General features: G+C 39.5%; 5 protein-coding genes, 2 long non-coding RNA genes and 1 other non-coding gene across 15 annotated transcripts; 5 read left to right on the forward strand and 3 right to left on the reverse strand.

The window, feature by feature from the left end:
- Positions 1-697: 697 nt before the first annotated feature.
- Positions 698-5,046, reverse strand: LOC116920006 (endocuticle structural glycoprotein SgAbd-4). Of its 2 annotated transcripts, none has more exons than XM_045172408.1 (3): positions 4,698-5,046; positions 1,230-1,402; positions 698-1,162 (listed from the first exon to the last, which is right to left on the reverse strand). In XM_045172408.1, exons 1-3 carry the CDS (start codon positions 4,719-4,721, stop codon positions 811-813), a joined length of 549 nt encoding a protein of 182 aa, XP_045028343.1. In that variant the 5' UTR covers positions 4,722-5,046; the 3' UTR covers positions 698-810. The 2 variants fall into 2 exon arrangements, with proteins under 2 accessions (XP_045028343.1, XP_045028344.1); XM_045172409.1 differs by lacking the exon at positions 4,698-5,046 and adding an exon at positions 1,502-1,903.
- LOC116920016 (endocuticle structural glycoprotein SgAbd-3) lies at positions 2,052-2,861 on the forward strand. The gene is given in 4 exon segments (XM_032926078.2): positions 2,052-2,197; positions 2,280-2,431; positions 2,505-2,760; positions 2,762-2,861. Coding segments are annotated over 4 exon segments (450 nt in total). The 5' UTR covers positions 2,052-2,188; the 3' UTR covers positions 2,795-2,861.
- Positions 3,699-4,493, forward strand: LOC116920014 (endocuticle structural glycoprotein SgAbd-4). The gene is given in 4 exon segments (XM_032926075.2): positions 3,699-3,707; positions 3,788-3,960; positions 4,028-4,070; positions 4,072-4,493. Coding segments are annotated over 4 exon segments (534 nt in total). The 3' UTR covers positions 4,381-4,493.
- Positions 5,047-6,804: 1,758 nt separating the features above from the next.
- LOC116934489 lies at positions 6,805-9,153 on the forward strand. The gene is made up of 6 exons (XR_006645596.1): positions 6,805-7,040; positions 7,470-7,701; positions 7,761-7,872; positions 7,937-8,036; positions 8,092-8,261; positions 8,333-9,153. It is a non-coding gene; the product is annotated as an uncharacterized LOC116934489 (transcript).
- A 19-nt stretch (positions 9,154-9,172) lies between these two features.
- Positions 9,173-11,764, reverse strand: LOC116920023. 4 transcript variants are annotated; one of them, XR_006645605.1, is made up of 8 exons: positions 11,623-11,764; positions 11,335-11,457; positions 10,962-11,263; positions 10,800-10,903; positions 10,558-10,721; positions 10,261-10,500; positions 9,755-10,200; positions 9,173-9,693 (listed from the first exon to the last, which is right to left on the reverse strand). It is a non-coding gene; the product is annotated as an uncharacterized LOC116920023 (long non-coding RNA). The 4 variants fall into 4 exon arrangements; XR_006645603.1 differs by having other exon boundaries at positions 9,759-10,200; positions 10,962-11,457; XR_006645602.1 differs by having other exon boundaries at positions 10,962-11,457.
- LOC116919993 (protein bicaudal C homolog 1) lies at positions 9,514-12,432 on the forward strand. The gene is made up of 10 exons (XM_045172404.1): positions 9,514-9,654; positions 9,748-9,957; positions 10,021-10,248; positions 10,314-10,511; positions 10,586-10,742; positions 10,804-10,917; positions 10,980-11,111; positions 11,181-11,294; positions 11,380-11,499; positions 11,558-12,432. Exons 1-10 carry the CDS (start codon positions 9,604-9,606, stop codon positions 11,569-11,571), a joined length of 1,338 nt encoding a protein of 445 aa, XP_045028339.1. The 5' UTR covers positions 9,514-9,603; the 3' UTR covers positions 11,572-12,432.
- Positions 12,337-15,621, forward strand: LOC116919986 (LARGE xylosyl- and glucuronyltransferase 2). Of its 2 annotated transcripts, XM_032926031.2 has the most exons (13): positions 12,337-12,472; positions 12,530-12,708; positions 12,771-12,972; positions 13,034-13,248; positions 13,308-13,393; positions 13,455-13,704; positions 13,774-13,941; positions 13,999-14,173; positions 14,236-14,360; positions 14,430-14,585; positions 14,717-14,896; positions 15,140-15,363; positions 15,433-15,621. In XM_032926031.2, exons 1-13 carry the CDS (start codon positions 12,382-12,384, stop codon positions 15,491-15,493), a joined length of 2,112 nt encoding a protein of 703 aa, XP_032781922.2. In that variant the 5' UTR covers positions 12,337-12,381; the 3' UTR covers positions 15,494-15,621. The 2 variants fall into 2 exon arrangements, 1 of the variants encoding a protein (XP_032781922.2); XR_006645595.1 differs by lacking the exon at positions 15,433-15,621 and having other exon boundaries at positions 14,733-14,896; positions 15,140-15,282.
- A 671-nt stretch (positions 15,622-16,292) lies between these two features.
- LOC116920025 lies at positions 16,293-19,438 on the reverse strand. 3 transcript variants are annotated; one of them, XR_004392129.2, is made up of 4 exons: positions 19,194-19,434; positions 18,574-19,104; positions 18,372-18,455; positions 16,293-18,200 (listed from the first exon to the last, which is right to left on the reverse strand). It is a non-coding gene; the product is annotated as an uncharacterized LOC116920025 (long non-coding RNA). The 3 variants fall into 3 exon arrangements; XR_004392128.2 differs by having other exon boundaries at positions 18,372-18,460; XR_004392127.2 differs by having other exon boundaries at positions 18,372-19,104; positions 19,194-19,438.
- Positions 19,439-19,656: the final 218 nt, after the last annotated feature.

Consider the following 19,656-nt stretch of genomic DNA (forward strand, 5'->3'; position numbering starts at 1 on the left):
GAAAGTGGGCGATTGCGGAATGAAGTTGTTCCTACCTTTCACTACAACATTTTCATTTCATTCTTGCGAATTGCGTTCATTCTACGACAGTGAGACCTTCGAAATTTGAATCAATCTGCTGATTGAAAGCGCGATTTTATCATCAAAAACATCAAAGCAAACAGGATCCATGTCACCATATCTTGGAGGACATAACAAAACCGGACGATCGCCTGATTTTCTATTGGCTGATGGCCATAACGGATCACTGCCGAAGACGTAAACAGAAAACCTCCCATTTTCGGAACGGGGATTTTTCGTTCCTTTCGTCTCAAAACATTGGTGACTAATCCGTTCATAGTCTTGCCACTTTCTCTTGATCGCCAAAAACATCGGGGGATTTTTGGGTGGTAAACTGGTCAAGTTTCATTGAAATGAAGTTCGAAATCCCACCAACTAATTCCAGTTACACAAGCTAATACTTTGTGCATTTCATGAATTAATGAATCAATACTCTCACTGATTTTAAATGCTTAAAGCACGTCGTACAATAATGTTAACGAAAGTTGAAAAATTCTTTTTAAAATTGAGTTCTGGTTAGACAGTTGTGTATCTGAATAACTTTGGGTTCGCATTGTTTTGATGACAAAACAAATGATTTCAAACAAATTGTGTTTGATAAGTAGTAACCGGGTTTACTCAATCAAAAAGAATTAAATCGTTTTGCGTAGAATCTTTTTATTTGTGCACACCGCAGATAGAACATCGTATGGCATGAACGAAAACAGACTGACGTCATCGTTCAATATATAGATTTATCATTTGAATAATTTAGTAGCGAGAGCCGGAGTAAGTGGTGGAGGTGTAGCCTGGTCCAGTGCGGGAGTAGGGAAGAGCTGGGGCAACGGGGAGTTCGTACTCATGGACGGGAGCAACTGGGAGCTCGTATTCATGGACGGGTGCGACGGGCAAGTGGTCACCCTTGGGCTGGAATCCGTTCTCATCGGCAGTCCAGGTCAAAGTGATTTTCTGGCCTTCGGGGGAAACCCAGTAAGAAGATCCCCTGTTGGTGTTTCCCATAACATCCTCGTAGGTGGCCTTTCCGTAAGAATCGTAGCTGGTTCCTTGAAGCTTCTTCTGGACCTGGGATTCCTCACGGGTGGTGTAGTCAGATCCAGCGTAGCTGTAATGACATTCAGTGCACGGATATTATAGATAAATTTCGGATTGCAAGATGACAAGGAATGTACCTCCATTTGCTGCTTCCATCGAGGTTGCGTTCATCAGATTGGCTGGTGATGGTGATACCGCCGTACTTGTTGTCCTTGTAGCCGGAAGATCCATAGCTGGAAGGCGCATAGCCAGGGGTGACGTAGCTGGAAGGAGCAGCGGCAGCAACGGCCAAGACAGCAGCAATAACGAACTTAAAAAAAAATGAGTTTTGAATGAATTTCTCAGGTCGGTTTTGTATTGGCAAATTTGCTTAAAAGTATAATGCAATGATAGTTGATTTTTTTCTTACCAACTTCATGTTGGCTTTGGTAGATTACTCAGAGAACTGATGTCCAAGACTGATTGAAAGGGACTTTAAATAGTCAGCAAAGGAGTGACTTTTACGAAACCTTAAGTCTGTTGGTCCAGTTTTATATAAAATATTGATGACCATTTCACTGGTATGCATGTCCTCGATAAGTCGTTAACATGTTCCAGGCCATGGCTTTTTAGATGACGTTATTGTCGTGATTGCTCCCGGCAAATTATACCTGAAATTCTGTACTAACTTTCAAATATTTCATCAAACTTGATAAAACTAAACACGCAATTGATCAAGGAATTTGTTCTGTTCGAACAAGTAAATAATTAACGAACGATTGATCATTAATGCCACAATTAATCGTAACCGTTTAAATGGCAAAAATCGTGGACAGTCGGAACTACAGTCGTGTAATTGAAGGCTAATACATTGCAATACCAGCGTAATCATAATCTCAATAGAGTTTTAATTTTCAACGTGTATCAATTACTGTATAGGAAAGAGAAAAAATTCTTGTAAAGGGGCTAATGAAAGTAAAAACGCCAAATGTCTTGTAAGGCAACCAGACTTCTTTCTCATTCAACTAGGTCAGTTTCCCCTTGATTCTGCCCTTCACCCAGCTATAAAAGACCAGAGATAGAAGATCGAAAATGTCAGTTGTTCAAATCAATCAGCATGAAATTGGTAAGAATAACAAGCAAACTTGTGATCTTTAATCCCAATTATTTGGCAAAACAAAAATGAATTCATTTTCATTCTTATTCAGTTTGTCATCGCCGCTGTCTTGGCCGTTGCTGCCGCCACCAGCTACTCTCCTTCCAGCTACGCTCCGGCTAGCTACAAGGATAACAAGTACGCCGGAATCACGATCGTGAGTCAATCCGACGAACGCAACCTCGACGGCAGCAGCAAGTGGAGGTAAAGGCAAACGTTCTTTCTAACGAAATGTTTTTATGACCCTTACGTAAATCCATACGTGATTGCGTTACAGCTACGCTGGATCTGACTACACCACCCGTGAAGAATCCCAAGTTCAGAAGAAGCTTCAAGGAACCAGCTACGATTCTTATGGAAAGGCCACCTACGAGGATGTTATAGGCAACACCAACAGGGGATCTTCTTACTGGGTTTCCCCCGAAGGCCAGAAATTCACGCTGACCTGGAACGCCGATGAGGCCGGATTCCAGCCCCAGGGTGATCACTTGCCCATTGCTCCCGTCCATGAGTACGAACTCCCCGTCCATGTGCCCTTTCAACGGCAAAGGCTACAAGATCTACTAAATTATTGTTGTATTGACTGAATGCGTAACTTATTTGGTGTAAATATAAAAAACCAGGACATCTAAAATGATTTATCTGAAATATTTTTTATCGAATCCCCAATTTGTTCTCACTCTGGATAAAAAGCGTAATGTTTTCTACACGAAAAAAGAGATTGATTGGTATGAATTTTCATATCCTGACATAGTAGGATAAGAAAAACATAATTCCGGAGCAAATGAGATATGGAAGTAAATATCTACAAGGCTCATATTACTACTATACGAGTTTTTCAAATTGACATAACAGATTTATTAATTAGTTGTTACACGTAGTTGTCAAATTTCAATCTTTAGACGTTTTGATTTAAAATATTTGATCAATATATTTCTTGAACATATTGACAAGTTTACTGCAATAAAACCGTGTTTAAGTTTAAATTCTATGACGCATTAATTTTGCAGACAAATTAATTCAAAGGAAAGTTTCGACATTTAATTCTACACCCAAGCTATCGTAAATGGCAGGGAATGGGACCGCCAAATGGTGCTGATTTACTAACTTTATTATTACCATCAAACTCCAATGACTTGGGTGAAAGTAAATCAAGCGCATTTTCAGTTATATTCGCTTGGGATGAGGCAATAATGATGAATGCTCTAAATCATTTACTAACATTCTCCATCCTCTATTTTAAGTGAACAAAATAAAAAAAAAAAAGAGAATGCTTTGCTATTACCTAATTGAACGAAGTAATAACTGCCTTTAGCGAATGGAACATGACCTAATTGGTGGGAAAAGCTATTGCACATTTTGGGTGTACAAAACTGGTCATAGGTGGCCTTTCACCCGTTCATCGATCAATAAAAGCTCGGGTATGTTGTTCCAAGAGTATCAGTTGTTCGACAAATCAACCGAATCCAACATGAAGCTGGTAAGAAAAAACATTATACTTTTAAGTAAATTTACCAATACATAACCGACTTGAGCAATTGATTCAAAAACTCATTTTAGTTCGTTATTGCTGCTGTCTTGGCCGTTGCTGCCGCTGCCCCTTCCAGCTACGTCACCCCTGGCTACGCCCCTTCCAGCTATGGGTCTTCCGGCTACAAGGACAACAAGTACGGCGGTATCACCATCACCAGCCAATCTGATGAACGCAACCTCGACGGAAGCAGCAAATGGAGGTACACCCCCTGTCATGTTGCAATCCGAAATTTGCCAATAATATCCGTGCACTGAATGTCATTACAGCTACGCTGGATCTGACTACACCACCCGTGAGGAATCCCAGGTTCCAGAAGAAGCTTCAAGGAACCAGCTACGATTCTTACGGAAAGGCCACCTACGAGGATGTTATGGGAAACACCAACAGGGGATCTTCTTACTGGGTTTCCCCCGAAGGCCAGAAAATCACTTTGACCTGGACTGCCGATGAGAACGGATTCCAGCCCAAGGGTGACCACTTGCCCGTCGCACCCGTCCATGAATACGAGCTCCCAGTTGCTCCCGTCCATGAGTACGAACTCCCCGTTGCCCCAGCTCTTCCCTACTCCCGCACTGGACCAGGCTACACCTCCACCACTTACTCCGGCTCTCGCTACTAAATTATTTAAATGATAAGCCTATATATGGAACGATGACATCAGTCTATTTTCGTTCATGCCATACGATGTTCTATCTGCGGTGTGCACAAATAAAAAGATTCTACGCAAAACGATTTAATTCTTTTTGATTGAGTGCGCTGATAGCTTCAAACGGTACAAAATGCAACTAATTGTGAACGATGGTGATACTACAATTGCCGAAAAGAAATAGCTGAATTGAAATTAGTTCGCAATTTGAAAAATGTGTTTCGAAAACAAATTCTGTGCTACTGTAACACCAGACAAGAAGAGAAATGTGATATTGAGAAAGTCATTACCTTGAACGAAAGCTTGTAGAACATGTGAAATGATAAGCATCATCTAAGTTGTGGTATTTCTTGTCGATAAAGGCAGTCACGATTCCGAAACATTTCGTTTCTTTTCCACTTTTAACACCAAAGGAAAACGTGTGTTGAAAGAGAACTGAAAATTGTTAAACCCTAACGGCTTTTGTCATTCACGCCCACTATTAGCTATCACATTGGCTTAAAAGTAAGTTGCCATCTACTTTGTAACAAAAACTAATTGTTGTACTGTTTTAGTTCGAAGATATTAATTGAGGTAATACACCCAGGATTAGTATGAATTAAACCAGTAGTTGTTTGCACCAGGTTCTTCAGAACGACTTCCGAACGTGCAGAGAAGAGAACACATTTGTCAGTGCTCTGCTATTTCCTAAGGGGCTATGGCCCATCCTAAGAATCGATTACAAGTTTTCACTGCGATTCTTCGTTTTGGCGCCATGCTGAGCTGTTTGTAAATGGCGGAGGCGGTAACCAAGGAACAAACTGGTAACTAACTGAAGTCACGTGGTTTTAGCTCAGGTCAAGTAGCCGGGGCAAATTTCATTAGTACTTTCCATGACAAAAATGTCGATCTTTCGCCATGAAATACAGATGGAATTATGGCGTTTAAAATACTGGCAGTTGCACAAATTCATGCAGTATTCAATACATAATTCTAAAACATAAATATAAAGGCTGTACGTAGTTTAATTATGTACAAACAGTTAATTTGGCTCTTCCCTAGCAAGACAAGTTTTCCCTAATCCAAAAACGATTAATACAGGGTTGTAGATCTTTTTACGCTGATCATTTTTAATATAGGGTTTAGGGTGTGCAAATGAGCAGGAGTGTCCGTAAAACGCGTACAAAGTTTCAAGTTTTACGGAACTGACGCGCCGGCCAGAAGGGGGTCGGGCGGGGGATTGCGCGACCCATGGGAGAGGGACAGGAAGGGGGTTTACCGAGCCACACCATACGGCCCCATGTTTTCCCATTGCCTCGCATGTCAACGGTGGTTAATGGTTAGCCGGTTAGCCGATGATGCGAAAGGTCCGATGTTCGAATCAGGTACGATCAAATCGATTAGGAAATCAAATTTTTTAAAAATTGATTAATTAAAGATAAGAGTTTTAAGTTTTTGTCGTTAGTTTCATGGGAAAGTCGATTACTTTCTTTCTAAGCGCTGCCTTGATTGTGTAAAAAAAAACATCCAAATAATAATGTCACATTTTAAAAATGACAACAGAAGAAAGCTGAATTCGCTCGGCATCCCAAAAGAGACATCATTCGATCTTTTCAGTTTATGATTTGCTCGGCGAAAAAAACAGAAGAAGGATTATAGTTAGACTTGGACTCTGTAAGTCCAGTCATAATCCCGTAATCCATGATGTCATCAAGTTAAGTTAATCTTAATGTATTTTACATAACACCCTTCACACCCACGGGAGCTTTTGGCACGCGCAGTCCCCGTCCTCTTAACAGTGAGTCATCAACAAAGAAGTTGAGGTACACTTTTACAATGTGACAGTATACTCACTTTGTAGCTTAGGTTCATCTGTGTCTTCTTCTCTTTTCCCGTCATGACTCATCACGATCCTGCTCGCGCTCGTGAACCGATTCATCGAGACCAGGCACTTTTTAAGACTTGCTAACATGTCGACAAAAATATTTACTATGTATTGCGACTCGCTATCCATTAGCCAAAACATTGACTTATGTAGTGAAACATATAGCAGCATGATATTACAGTATTGGATACTGTTGTGTTTTTCAATTTTCAATAAATTTTTCCTAAAATATTCATCTAGACTTTACCGAGATTCGAACCTCGGATCTTTCGCATCACCGGCTATCAGTTGTGTCTATTTGTAGGTCTATTATAGACACAGTTGTGTCTATATGTTGGATCAAGCAAAGTCTGCAGCAAGTTTCGGCTATCCCCCGCCATGGTGCGCACTAGTCGACTAGCCGCACGACTTTTTCCCTCTACTTACACGAACCAAATGGAAAAACCTCGCCGACACGGAAATCGCTGAAAAGATTTTAAATTAATGGGTTCTTAAGAAGAGCCTTTACTCAAGTATTGGAGTACTCATGATTTGCTTTATTATTTCATCATTTACCTATTACGAAACCGTTTTAGAAACTTTTTTTTCTTTAATCTTTTACACAATTTTTGAGAGCAGACGAATATTTGTTGTAGTCATGTGTTTTGTTTTCGTCATTTCAGTGGTGTACTTTATTTCTGACAGTATTTGGACTTGCCACCGTTCAAGTGGCAAAAATTGCTGAGTTCAACGGATTCTTAAACATCTTGTTTACCTTCTGTAAAGAAAAGTGAGTTCCTTTTTTCTTTACCGTGATTGCTTGTTTTGAAGTTAGGTTTGTTTTTCGGAAAATCTGTCGTTTACGTATAATTTTGCCGTTTTATTTTATGGTTCCCATGTAAAGCTTCTTGGGGGAAAAAACAGCTGTTATTCCACAGGGATAAATCTGTCTCTGAAAAAGTTAAACACAAATTTTCATTTTTTTTTCTTACAAATAGTTTTGTTTTGCACAGCCCAAAAGGTAAGAATTGCAGCAACAGCACAGAAAAAGGAGAAAAAAAGTTAAATTATTGATTTCAAACTTACCATGTTTACATATTTGCCATGACATTTTTCAGTCATTGGGGGAAATAATTTTTTGCAGATTGTTGTTTGCTGCACTGAAATCTGTCTTAACTGTGGTTGCAGCTTAATAATCTTAGCATGTTTATTTTTATAGAAAGCAGCTGTCCTTTTAGGTTGTCTATGTTCCAGCACACAGCATATTTTCAGTGTCACTGATTAGGAAGAAAAATTTACTATTTACTTGGCATGTGAAGATAGAGCTATGCCATCTACATCTAAATTTATTGTGGAACGGATGCAATCACCAATTACTACTACAATAAGCCCAACTGCAAAACGAAAGGAAGCTCTAGAAAGAATACAACGCTTTAATCCCATTAAGTCAAGTAAGGATATCGTTACGTACGGCAATTAAAGTACAATAATTAATGATTCATTTTTACAGATAGAGAAGGTTGTACCCAACCAGTTGGTTTTGTCAAAGGTGGTGTCCAACAACAATTAGAAGGCGGAGAAATTCTCGAAATAAATAACAACCCAGTTTCCCCCTCTACGAGGTATATTCATTTCTTGTATAATTTCATAAGCCGTCCCTTAAAAATATTTATTGCAAATTCCTAGTGCGGAAAATGCGTCGAGTGAATTACGAACGAATCCATTGGGGGAATTTGGCGAATGGGAAAAACATACGAAAGGCATCGGTGCCAAGCTTCTATTGAAGGTTTGTTTATTATTCATCTGTCAGATTTGAAAACCTAAACGTGTCAAACTTGTAGATGGGTTACAAACCGGGACATGGGCTTGGCAAGAGTTTACAAGGTCGCAGTCAACCTGTGGAAGCTAAGGTTCGCAAAGGAAGAGCAGCGATTGGAAGTGAAGAGTTGCCCCCGATACAACCACCTACCCGTTGCCCCATTCCACAGCCATCCATTCAATTACAGCAAAGGTATGATTACTTTTGTTTAAATTCTCTTGTCACCGTCCGTTCTATTGTGTAATTGTCACTTCCCTCCGCAGAATCAAGAAAAAATCTAAGAAAATAAAATGGAACGTACTAGCCAGTCAGAGGCAGAGGCTCATCGCTATGGAATTGTCGCTCTCTCCGACTGAAAACAAGAATTACCACGCATCAAATAACCCTCCAACGTCAATCCGCAATCGTTTAACTATCGAAAGACCTCCCCGATGTTATTTGTATTCAGAGTTCCGATGATGAAGATTGTCTGATTCTGTCTGATGCCGAGAATTCGCCTAACGTTTTACCCTCGGGCAAAACAAGTGGAACCAGGCCTAGCTCTTCATTAAGAAATCCGGTGGTGGCTGACGTTGTTTGCATTTCGAGTTCGGAAGACGAAGATTGTCTGATTTTGTCTGAGGCTGAAAACGTTCCCACAGAAGAGGTTGCTTCCCCGAGGGCCCTGTCACCCATTAACAAACCATCTGCCACTTTCTTATGGAATCGCCCAAACTTGTCACGTACGCAACGCAGGCTGAGAAAAATACGGTTGAAAGAGTGGTGTTTACGGAGAAAGACTCGGCGCAATGTTTCCAACCCTTGAATCTTTATTTACGTGTTCGTTATTGGTATTACGCAATGAAAGGAGTTGATTCGAAGAACTTTCATTATTGCTGGGAAAAAGCGTGTTAACGGACAACAGGAGAAAACCACTTTTTATTTGGAATGTAACGGCAGGGGGAACGCAGCGGGACGATGTAAATAAGTAAAAATGTGTAATCGCGATCATAACCCAATTTTCTCATTTTTACAAAAAAAAGTCGTGTTTATGCAATCGGTGTACACATGCGAGAAGTCAAATAAAAACAATTCCCATTCCCCACATGGGAATTTGATTTTTCTTTTATTATTAAAAATTGTATTTCATTTCATTTTTGCATTTCTAGGTTGTAAAAACGGCGTCACATTTCTTGCCTCTTTCCGGCAACATTGAGCTACCCGTCACGTTGCACAAACGTTTAGCACCGACCATCTTTTTTTCTTCTAGAGAATTGAATGCCGCTCTGTTTTTGGTTTCAAACAAGGTTGTTATCGCGCGTCCCTTTGTTGTTAACTGTCTCTTGGAGGCCTGTTACATCATAAGCAATTTCACCGACGCCGTCCTCTTCTTCTGAAAAGCTCCGACATTTGGATAGAAAGGGGTGAAGCAGGGTAGGAACCATCAACCCTACCCATTTGACCTCGAACGGCTAGCAAGTGACCCTACTTATATGTCCAGTACTCCCATGGAAGAGTCATCAGTCTCACTTTCTTCCTCTGTTTACCCAACAACATGCTCTCGCTCCATCTTTCTTCGTCAGCAGCCTCGCAGCAAATGGCAAAGGTAAACTGTCCTTTTCATTTAATAATCTTGCTTTTTATCCTTTAAATTCAATTTATTTTGATTAATGTAATCAAATCTATTTGTAATTTTTAGGATTTACCTACACTTGCCATAGAAGTGAGTTATCCGTTTCATTCTCATCTGATCGGCAGATCTGGACGGAATATCAATCGGATAATGGAGGATACTGGAACTCGAATTCATTTCCCAGATCGCAATCGTATCGCCGGAGAGTCAAAGAGTAACAGCGTCATCATTCGGGGTCGACTTGCAGGTCTTGAAATGGCTCGTCAACGTATTCGGGTAATTCGTTGTTTATTCGGCAATTTTAATTGCTGAGACTTGCTGATCCTTTTAATCGTCTAGGCGGATATCCCGGTCGAATTCGTTGTCGATTGTAGCCTTGAACGGATCAATTCCATCGGCCAGTCATCATTGCTTCAATACTTCTCTACGACTTTTGGCGTCCTGTTGCGTTTCTACCCAAAGATCGACGGTGTCGATTGCCAGGTGAACATCCGCGGGCAACAGAATCGTGTCAAACACCTAAAAGAATCTGTTGTGTATTTTGGACGCCTGATGCATACGTCTCTCGTAAGTAGTTACCACTGCCTGAAAAAACAAATATTTATTGTAGTAATATTTTATCCACAATGCAGGAGTCTGTGGTGGTGAAGATGGAGACATCATTCGATCACGTTTGGGTTGTTCGCGACCACGTAGACCAAATTGTAGCCATAACAGGCGCCGGCATCCGTTGCCCCGATGTTTCTATCTCGACAGAGTTGCCGAAAAAGTATTGTATTTGGATCCGTGGTTCTTTAGATCAAGTTCATCTGGCCACTTCTATGCTTACTGTAAGTTTCAGTCATCTTATTACCACATTGTTTGGCTATTTTTTACCTGTACACTCGCTTTTTCATTTGAATAGGGACTTTTGCCAATGCAGCTGATGGTTCAGACTGAATCACAACGTTTCAATCCCTTTTTTTTGGAAGAGGCGAAAACAACTGACATCTTGTTTAGGGTGGAACGTTCACTTTCGAACACTTTGACAATTCGACTCGCTTCATACGAATGGAATGCACGTATGTCTTGACTCAATCAAATTACCTAATTTATGAATTTGATGAAAATTTCCTTACCTAGGTAACCTATTTGATTTGATGAGACGCTGCCTTGATCTGCCTTTTGATCAGAGAATTCTGCCAAGTTTGCCAGAATCGTGGTTAGCACTTGTAGAAATCACCTGCAATAGTTTCAGTGAGTTATGAGGATTTTATTGTCGAATACTTTCAATTATTTACTTTTTCATTTATCTCCAGTTCGCTCTTCGGCAAAACTTTCGAGTTTTTTGTCATCTACAACACAAAGCGTTTCTCGGCAACCAAGTGCGATCTTGATGGGTGATGTTTCGGAATCTTGCAGTTCAAACAATTCGAGACTTTCTTCACCTCGTAAACTTCGTTCTACTATTATTGATTCATTTAAAGTGTGATGAAATGTTAACACACATCATATTTTAGGAGCTGCAATTGAATCCTGCATTCCAGCATCATTGGCTGCCTCCCGATTCGACCAGAATTCATCTCGTCTTCTCTCACAATTGCTGGAAAATGTCGGCTTGTCTCATTATTCAAGTATGATAGTGCTATATCCCTTGTTTTTCTTTTCCTTTACTTTTTAAGGTGAAAGATCTCTAATTCTGGATTATATCTCGAACAGATTTATTTGTTCAGAACGAAGTCGACCTGGCCATGTTTTCCACGTTAAAGGACGAGGACTTGATCAGCATCGGTATATCTTCGTTCGGTGCCAGAAAAATCATGTTGAATTCCATCAGAGGTACGTTTTGAAACGATTCCCAATAAAATATAAATGCTTAACGTTTTTATTTCATTAGAATTACGCAAATAAATTAACCTCGTCGTCATTTACTACGTTGCATAATTAAGGACGTGTTCCTACCTGATCAGTTGTTACGTTTGCTTCACGTATTTCCCACTTTTTACTTGTGACACAGAATTCTTGTTTGACTGTTTTGCACGCTGCTATTTTTTCTTGTGCTCTCATTTTGGAAAAACCCCTAACGTCTTATAAACCTGTGACCATTTTTTTCCCTTATTACAAATTTGACTTTCGTAAAAACGCGTTGTTTCTCTTGCTCAAAGTTGTTGACCGGTTGTTTAACCAAACCAGCTTCATCACCTTCCTTTTCTTGGACGGATTACACTAACTTACAACTCATACCTTGTAAAAAAATAAAATAAAATAAAAGTATTTAATTTTAAAGCATCATCATTGCACTTGTCGGTCTTTTTTCAGTCATGGGTGCCTGGCTGGGAGTAGTAAACCAGGCTACTGGGCAGTAAAATTACATCACTGCTGCAACGGTGTCATGATTTCTGCTGATGAGGAAGAGATTTTCGGTCAAAATTTTTTAAACATTCGAAGTAAAATACGATTTGAAGCAGTTGCATACTGTTTATTAGGATTATTTGACTGAAAAAATACACAAAATTCAAAATTGTCTGAAATCCCACTGAATACAGTCGCCCTCTATGTTTCCCGCCGAAATTTTTACTTACTTCATTATTTACATACTTGTTCAGGCTGCGTGGTTGCTGCTCGGCTGGGTGTAGTCTGGCTGATTCCATGCATTAATTAACATGCTGGATATTTTTCATTAACATACAACAATGTTTAAGTACTATAGTTTTATTCAAAATGACACGGAGATGGATTAGACTTTTAGTTGCAGCGTTAATATTCGGAACAGCGCTTTTGATTGGGGTAATCTCAATTGCTTCAAACAGAGGTAAGGTGGTCTTGACGATGCATCCACCTACAAGTTTGTAACTCGAGTACTTGATAGATGTTGAAAATAAAGCGTTTACTAAAGAGTCCTACCTGGATATGAAACATGCTTTACTTCAAATGAAAAATGAGAATCTCGAGCTTAAAGTCCAAATTGATAAACAAAAGGAGCAGTTTTCACCAGAAATTAATTTAGATACCAGTATAACCAGTGATCAAATTAAACCATGTGCCAAAGTATGTATTATTATTATTTTTACTGTAGTAGTGCCTCATTATTTATCTTTTTTTTTTAACAGGATGACTCCATTCTATTCAAACGCTGTGAAACCATTCATGTTGCTATTGTATGTGCTGGCTATGATGCCACAAGAGCAGTCTCAACGCTTATCAAATCCTTGCTTTTTTATCGCAAGAATCCTATTCATCTTCATTTTGTAGCTGACAGTATAGCCCATAAGATTCTAAACACATTGTTTCATTCATGGGATATTCCTCATGGTATGGGCTATCTTTTTCTAATATGGAGAGTTTGAACATAACTTGCTTCTAATTATTTTAGTTAACTTCAGTTTCTATTCTGCTGATAACTTGACTAGTGATGTGGCTTGGATCCCAAACAAACATTATTCTGGTGTTTATGGGCTCTTAAAGCTTACACTGCCAAAAGCACTGCCACAGTCAGTAGAAAAAGTTATAGTTTTTGACTGTGATGTCACCTTCTCAGCTGATGTTGCAGATCTCTGGTCAGTTTTTTCATTGTTTTCAGCCAATCAGGTATTTCAACCTTTATAAATGGGGATAATTCAATTTTCTGTAGTTTCTTCTTCTTACAGGCAATTGGACTAGTAGAGAATCAGAGTGATTGGTACTTGGGGAAATTGTGGAAGAATTATGAGCCGTGGCCAGCATTAGGCAGAGGGTAAAGTAACCCCAGAAACTATGCTTTTATTAACTTATAACAGTTATATTTCTCTGAACAGGTTCAATACTGGTGTCATAGCAATGGACCTGAAGAAATTACGTTCGTTGAACTGGAGTCAGCTTTGGCTGCTGACAGCTGAAAAGGATCTAGTCAGCCACTATTTCACATCACTTGCTGATCAGGATGTTTTCAATGCTGTACTTTTCCAAGAGCCTTACCTCGTCTATCGCCTGCCTTGCCAGTACAATGTCCAGTTATCCGATAACACACGATCAGAATCGTGTTACAGTGAAGTCGCCGATTTGAAGGTTCATCATTATTATTTCAATGTACTCTTTATTTAATTTCTTTATTAATTGTCTACTTTCAAACTGTAGGTTATTCACTGGAATTCTCCAAGGAAGTTAAAAGTCAAGAACAAGCACAGTGACTTTTTCCGTAATTTGTACTACACATTTGTGGGCTTTGATGGAAATTTCCTACGGAGGCAGCTTTTCCATTGCAATGATTCTGGTATGAGTCAGTCACCCATTGACGATCTTCCGGTAAATCGTTATATTTCATTCGATATCAAATTTATTTTTTAATTGGCTCTTTTCAAGGTGGAAGACGATGCCTGCTATGAACTGCACAAAGCTCGTGATGCCAAGTACCGAACGCATCTATTCTACTTGACCTACGACGCCGGAAAGATAGACGAACATGACATCACTTGGGTGGCTCAGCTGTCTCTCGATAGGTTGCAAATGATTGAACCCCTTTGCCGCTTGTGGGAAGGTATGATTTCCAAACGTCAGTTTGCGATTTGATTTATTCTTTTCAAAACAATTTGTCTCCAGGGCCCATAAGTCTTGCCCTCTATTTGTCTGATATGGAAGCCGATCAGTTCCATTCGTTTGTTATGGACTCGCATTTCCTAAGTTCCAGGACCAACATTGGCTACCACGTTGTTTACAAACAAGGAGTAAAGGATGAAATTTGATTTGATCCGTATTGCGTGTTGTGTTTACGTTTCCTCTTATTCTCCTACTAGAGTTTGTATCCCATCAACTTGCTGAGGAATGTGGCTCTAGAACAAGTCAGCACTCCATTCGTCTTTCTCAGCGATATTGATTTCCTGCCGATGCCGAATCTCTATTCCACATTGAAGAAAGCTGTTCAATCGCTCAAACTGGCAAATGAAAATAAGGTGCTTTACTTTGTCACTTCTTCCATAGATGGCGTTGTTTTCGAAAAGAGGGGTTTATTTTTAAAAATGTGAAACTTTGATTTAAGAAACAAGTAGAAGTAAAGATGTATTTTAATGATGTTTCTAACAAGGCTTTGGTGGTTCCAGCTTTTGAAAGTCAACGGTACCAAACAAAAGTGCCCCGTTCTAAAGCTGAGGTAATTGCCGCTCTGGACATGGGCGACCTGTTGACCTTTCGTTACCACGACTGGGCCTTAGGACACGCTGCCACCAACTTTCCCATGTGGAGGACGGCCACTATTCCTTACAAAGTAAAACTTCTTTTTTGTTTCTATTTAAACATGATTTCATTTCTCTACTCTTAATTGCGTCGTCCTTGAAAATACTATTCTTATTTGTTCGACTATTGGACAGCTCCATCTATGAGATAAACCAAAAACTTGACGGTTTTTATCTTTTAGAAAATTGCGACACGTATTGAACATTGTTTCTAAAGCTCGCGAAGCAAAATGTATTGTTGTTTACAATTTTTCCTCGAATGATAATTTGATTAGATTAAATGGGAGCCGAATTTTGAACCGTACATTGTGGTCAGACGGGACGTGACACGCTACGACCCTCGCTTCCTAGGATTCGGATGGAATAAAGTCTCGCATTCGATGGAGTTGCACGCCCAGCGCTACGAATTTCAAGTTTTGCCCAACGCTTTTATCATCCACTTACCTCATTCGCCGAGCGTCGACATCTCGAAATATCGGAGCTCCGCCCAATATCGAAAGTAAGTCCCACGCTTATTTTGTCTTTTCGGAATTTCTTTTTTTTTTTTTAATGGTGATACATTTCGCAGGTGCTCCGAAGCCCTGAAATCGGAATTTATCCGCGATTTAAAGAAGCGCTACGATTCCTAGTTAATAAATACTTTTTTTCTAAATTATATTAGACAAACTCCTTGCCCTAAATTGTTCTTGTTTTGTAACACGGATCCGTTTATTCTCGTGTCCATTACACAAGAAATACAAATCTTCATTTTCGACAAGTTTGGGGTTCAAGAGTCGCGTAGTGACAGCAGTTTTTTTTTTATGTTGAGGGGATTGCAGAGGAAGAGGAGGCTACGATTCGCCGATGAGACGGATGATGATGTGGGCGTATTTCGATCTCCTTTTTTTTTTTTTTTACCCACCACCAGAGTAGTTTTTTTTTTCCTTTCTGAGTGTTAACAAAATCTTTAACTGTTTATAGGAGAAAACGTTTCTCTGGCCGTTTATTTTGTTTTTTTTTTCACGAGGGCTGAGGAAGTCGATATCTTATAACCGAATAGGAAACGGAAAAGGGGCGTTCATTCGACGCATTATGAGCAAAGAGGAGGGGATGCTTCCTTCTTCCTTTCAGATGTCGACAAAAACCCCAGACGAAGTTTTTTGTGTTTTTAACTACTAGGATTGCCCGTTTTTTTTTTTTTTTAAATATATATATATCTCTTCTTTGTGTGTGATGTTCTTATATATCCTCATCTCTCGGATGGCGGTTGAGTGTGTTATCAATATCCGGCATCCGCTTTCAAGCTATTGTGTCGGTGAGGCTTCAGATTTTTCATTCTCCACAGTGTGCGCGGATAAGGATGCGTTAGTTAGTAGGAAAATAAACAAACACACCCAACCGCTCGAGAAGCAGTTATCGAATCCATTGTATCCGCTTCTCGTTATCCGCGTCGGTTGCAAACGTAATTTTTTTCTGATTTGAATTGATCATTTCAAGTCATAATTTTATATATTTTGTTTATTAAGAAGAAGATTTTAAAAACACAAAACATTGTTTTTATGTATAGTCATCTTTTATCTCTTAAATTGTCCCTCCAGAACAACAACACAAAGAGAAAATAATAATAAAAAATAAAGCTCTTGAAGAGTCAAGAGAGAGAGAGAAACAGGACGGAAAAGTGTAATCATTCCCTTCCGGCCTCTTTTGCTTAACGTTCATGGGGTTATCATGCATCCTCTCAGCTATATATTTACTGCACACACACACACACACACACACTCTATAATTCAATTATATAATTTTACACCATCCCCATTTCTTATGTCCTTAATTTAAATCTTTAAAAATGGAAAATCGAAAATGCATTTTACGTTCAGGTTTTTCTTGAAAGCGAAGATTTCTGGGGGTGTTTTTGGTCGCCCGTCGGGGCAAAAGAGGATGGCAGTGGTTGCCAACTTCCTCTTTGTTTCGTTCTCCCCCCCACTTTAAAGGCGAAACGACCTGTTGGGGTTGAAGGGGCTCTTTTTTTTCTTCTTCTTCTTCTTCCTTTACACACACGCAAAAGAGGAAAAAGGGCGAGTCGAGGCCAGCAACTTGGGTTTTCTCTCTCTCTCCCCCCTCTCTTCTTGTCTTATTACAGACAAACAAAAATCCCCTCTTTTGTACCATGGCCATATAGTCGGGGTCCCCAGGCCGGAAATACCATCTCGTCTAACTCATCGAGTTCTCTCTACAAACCAACCACTTCTTCTTCTTCCTTTCATTCTCTAATTTTTCTTCTTTTTTTCCAACTGGCGTCCGAAGAGGAACCTTTTTTTAGGGTGGGGGTTTCTATTTCCCTTTGTGTGTGTTGTTCCCCCCATGTTCTTCTGCTTGGCTAACTCTTTTGGCAAAAGAAAAACAGGATTTATTAAGATACGATTTTTGCACACACGCACATATACAGGTTAAAGAGTTATCTGTTTTCTTTCTTCCAATTCTTTAGGTGTGTGTGTGTGTGTGTGTGTGTGACACTTGTTTAAGAAAGGGGGACCTGTTGACTTTGGTTGACCAATCACAGAAATGCTTGTATCAACAATGATTTTCTTTAATTTATTCCTGGCGTGAAATTGGGTAAACTTGACATACAACTCGAAATGTGAACGCGACAACGATCGAAACTCTTGTTGTGTTATTTCACCCTTAATTTGTATTTGTTTAAGTGTTTAAAATTATCCGTCTTCGTGTTTTTTTTTACTCAAAACGTCCTTTTTTCTCGCATTTTATTTGTTACTCTTGAAAATGATCTGCTTCAGGTTGTAAAAAAGAAAAGAAGAGGAAGACAAAAATCTTCTGGATAGTCTGAACGTGTGTAATTAACTGGGCGGAGTTAGAAGCAAAAAAAAAAAAAAAAAAGATGATTGCTCCGGAATAAGGTGAATCGGTTATCCCCTTATTTAAGAAAGAGAGAAAAAAAAATAAATAAAAAAGAACTTCGTCATGTCCGTTGTTGGTGCCATCATGGCCTGCAGGTGCTGCCGGGCAGTAAAAGAAACCCACTGGGAAGAAGCTCCGGTAAAGCCGCAGAGTGGAGGTAATTCACGAAGGGGGTCATTTACATAAAAAGAGGCATACAGTAGTTTTTGGGGGTATGTAGCATCGAGTCCACAAAAAAGAAAAAAAAAAAATAAGTTGACTTTTACTCACAGAAGATGCGTTGCCCTAAGGCCGGAAAATGGGAGGGGGTCAAGCCCAGAGGTCGCGGATGTTATATAGCCATGGAACACCATCATTTGGCAGTCATTGTCCAGCAGTATATGAAGAAGATGATGATGATGACTAGAGGAAGAAGCTTGCGGCCGTTCTATGTCTCCAGGGCTACAAGATCATAAGAAATAGAAAGAAAAAAAAGGAACGAAACCTCAGAATTTTCTTTTACTGACCCCTGCAGCGGGTTGAGGGGTAGAGAAAGGGAATGTATATAAATATATATTTTATATTCACACCCTCTTCGAAAAAAAAAAAAAAAAAAGCTTCCTATTGTTATACCTTTTAATTAGTGCCGTTGGCTATGAAAACAAGATGGCCGCCCTTACGTGTTGCCTTTTTTTTTCATCACGAAGGAAATCACGCCTGGACTAACGACACACAAAACTTGTTAATTTTCTTCCCTTTTTTTTTTGTTCTGGACTTACCAAACATTTAAATACACGCAACAAGTAAAACAAAAATATATAATAATAATACGTACCCTCGTTCTTTAAAAAAAAAAATGTACAGTTTGAATACGTTTTTCACGTTTGACAGATTTATATCTGAACACCAAAAAAAAAAGGAAAATGGCGCCCTGCCAACGGTTTGAGAACCCCCGAAAAAAGAAACCGGCAGCATCTTGAATGTCAACCATCGTCGGTATCGTCTTTCATTGCACACACACACACACACACAAAGCAGGGGCAGAGCCACTTGTTCACATTTTTAACACACACACAAGGTGGAGGGGAAAAGAACCCCCCTACCACCATCTTTTTAACAGACGAAAAAATCTGTGTGGTACGTTAAAGGAGGGGGTGCCGATTGCTATCTCCCTAACGTTGACAACGAAAAAAGAACTTCTTTCCACTGTGTTGCTCGTAAGGTGTGTAACAGGATCTTCCAACTGTAGGGTGTGTTATTCCCTCTTCCCGTTTTTTTTTCTTTTTTGTTTTTTCAAAGAAAAAAGGGCGTCGGGACGCTGTAGAGAAAGTTAACGCTGTGTGATTGACTCGTCTGCTAGGAAACACTGGAGGAATAATACGCCATTCGTTAATAATGTGAAGTAAAGGGGGTGGGGGGAAGAATTTGAGAGAAAAAAGATATCCAATTACGTACCAAACTTTTTTTTTTTTTTGTGGTCATTACGTTGTTGTGTATAGATCACGACGTCGAAGAGAGCACCTGATGTGGGAGTTTCAAATTTCTTTATGCTACCACAGCGGCATTTTGGCGGTCAATGAAGAGTTCATTTTTCCCCGCCTAAAAAGATGGAAGCCCAGATTGAATTTTCCATTTTTTTTTTTTTTTTGTGTGTGTGCAGGGAAACTTTTTGGAATTCTTATATTTCTTGAAATAAGAGGGGGATAGGGCAGGTGTGCGGTGGAACATTAAACCCCGTGGAAATCTTTTTTTTTCAAATTTTTTCAAATTTTAATTAAATTTGTTTTTAGATTAAAATAAAATTTGCAACGTTCGAGTTTCCGTCCCTCCTACCGGATAAAAAGAGCGCGCCAAAAAAAAAAGTGAAGTAAGGGGGTTGATGATGAGACGACGGAAGAGGGTGGTAAAGAAAAATGAA

The sequence above is a fragment of the Daphnia magna genome, linkage group LG4 (genome assembly GCF_020631705.1).
Source record: "Daphnia magna isolate NIES linkage group LG4, ASM2063170v1.1, whole genome shotgun sequence".
NCBI classification, from domain to species: Eukaryota; Metazoa; Arthropoda; class Branchiopoda; order Diplostraca; family Daphniidae; genus Daphnia; species Daphnia magna.

Coding starts and splice junctions, on each gene's coding strand:
- LOC116920006 (XM_045172408.1), bottom strand. CDS start 4,721: ATGTTCTACAAGCTTTCGTTCAAG. Junction 1,403..4,697: donor TCTACAAGCTTTCGTTCAAG/GTAATGACTTTC, acceptor TTTTTTTTTAAG/TTCGTTATTGCTGCTGTCTT. Junction 1,163..1,229: donor GATGGAAGCAGCAAATGGAG/GTACATTCCTTG, acceptor ATGTCATTACAG/CTACGCTGGATCTGACTACA.
- LOC116919993 (XM_045172404.1), top strand. CDS start 9,604: ATGCTCTCGCTCCATCTTTCTTCGTCAGCAGCCTCGCAGCAAATGGCA. Junction 11,112..11,180: donor TTCGAGACTTTCTTCACCTC/GTAAACTTCGTT, acceptor ATCATATTTTAG/GAGCTGCAATTGAATCCTGC. Junction 11,295..11,379: donor CGGCTTGTCTCATTATTCAA/GTATGATAGTGC, acceptor TATCTCGAACAG/ATTTATTTGTTCAGAACGAA.
- LOC116919986 (XM_032926031.2), top strand. CDS start 12,382: ATGACACGGAGATGGATTAGACTTTTAGTTGCAGCGTTAATATTCGGA. Junction 12,709..12,770: donor AAATTAAACCATGTGCCAAA/GTATGTATTATT, acceptor TTTTTTTAACAG/GATGACTCCATTCTATTCAA. Junction 13,249..13,307: donor CATTGTTTTCAGCCAATCAG/GTATTTCAACCT, acceptor TTCTTCTTACAG/GCAATTGGACTAGTAGAGAA.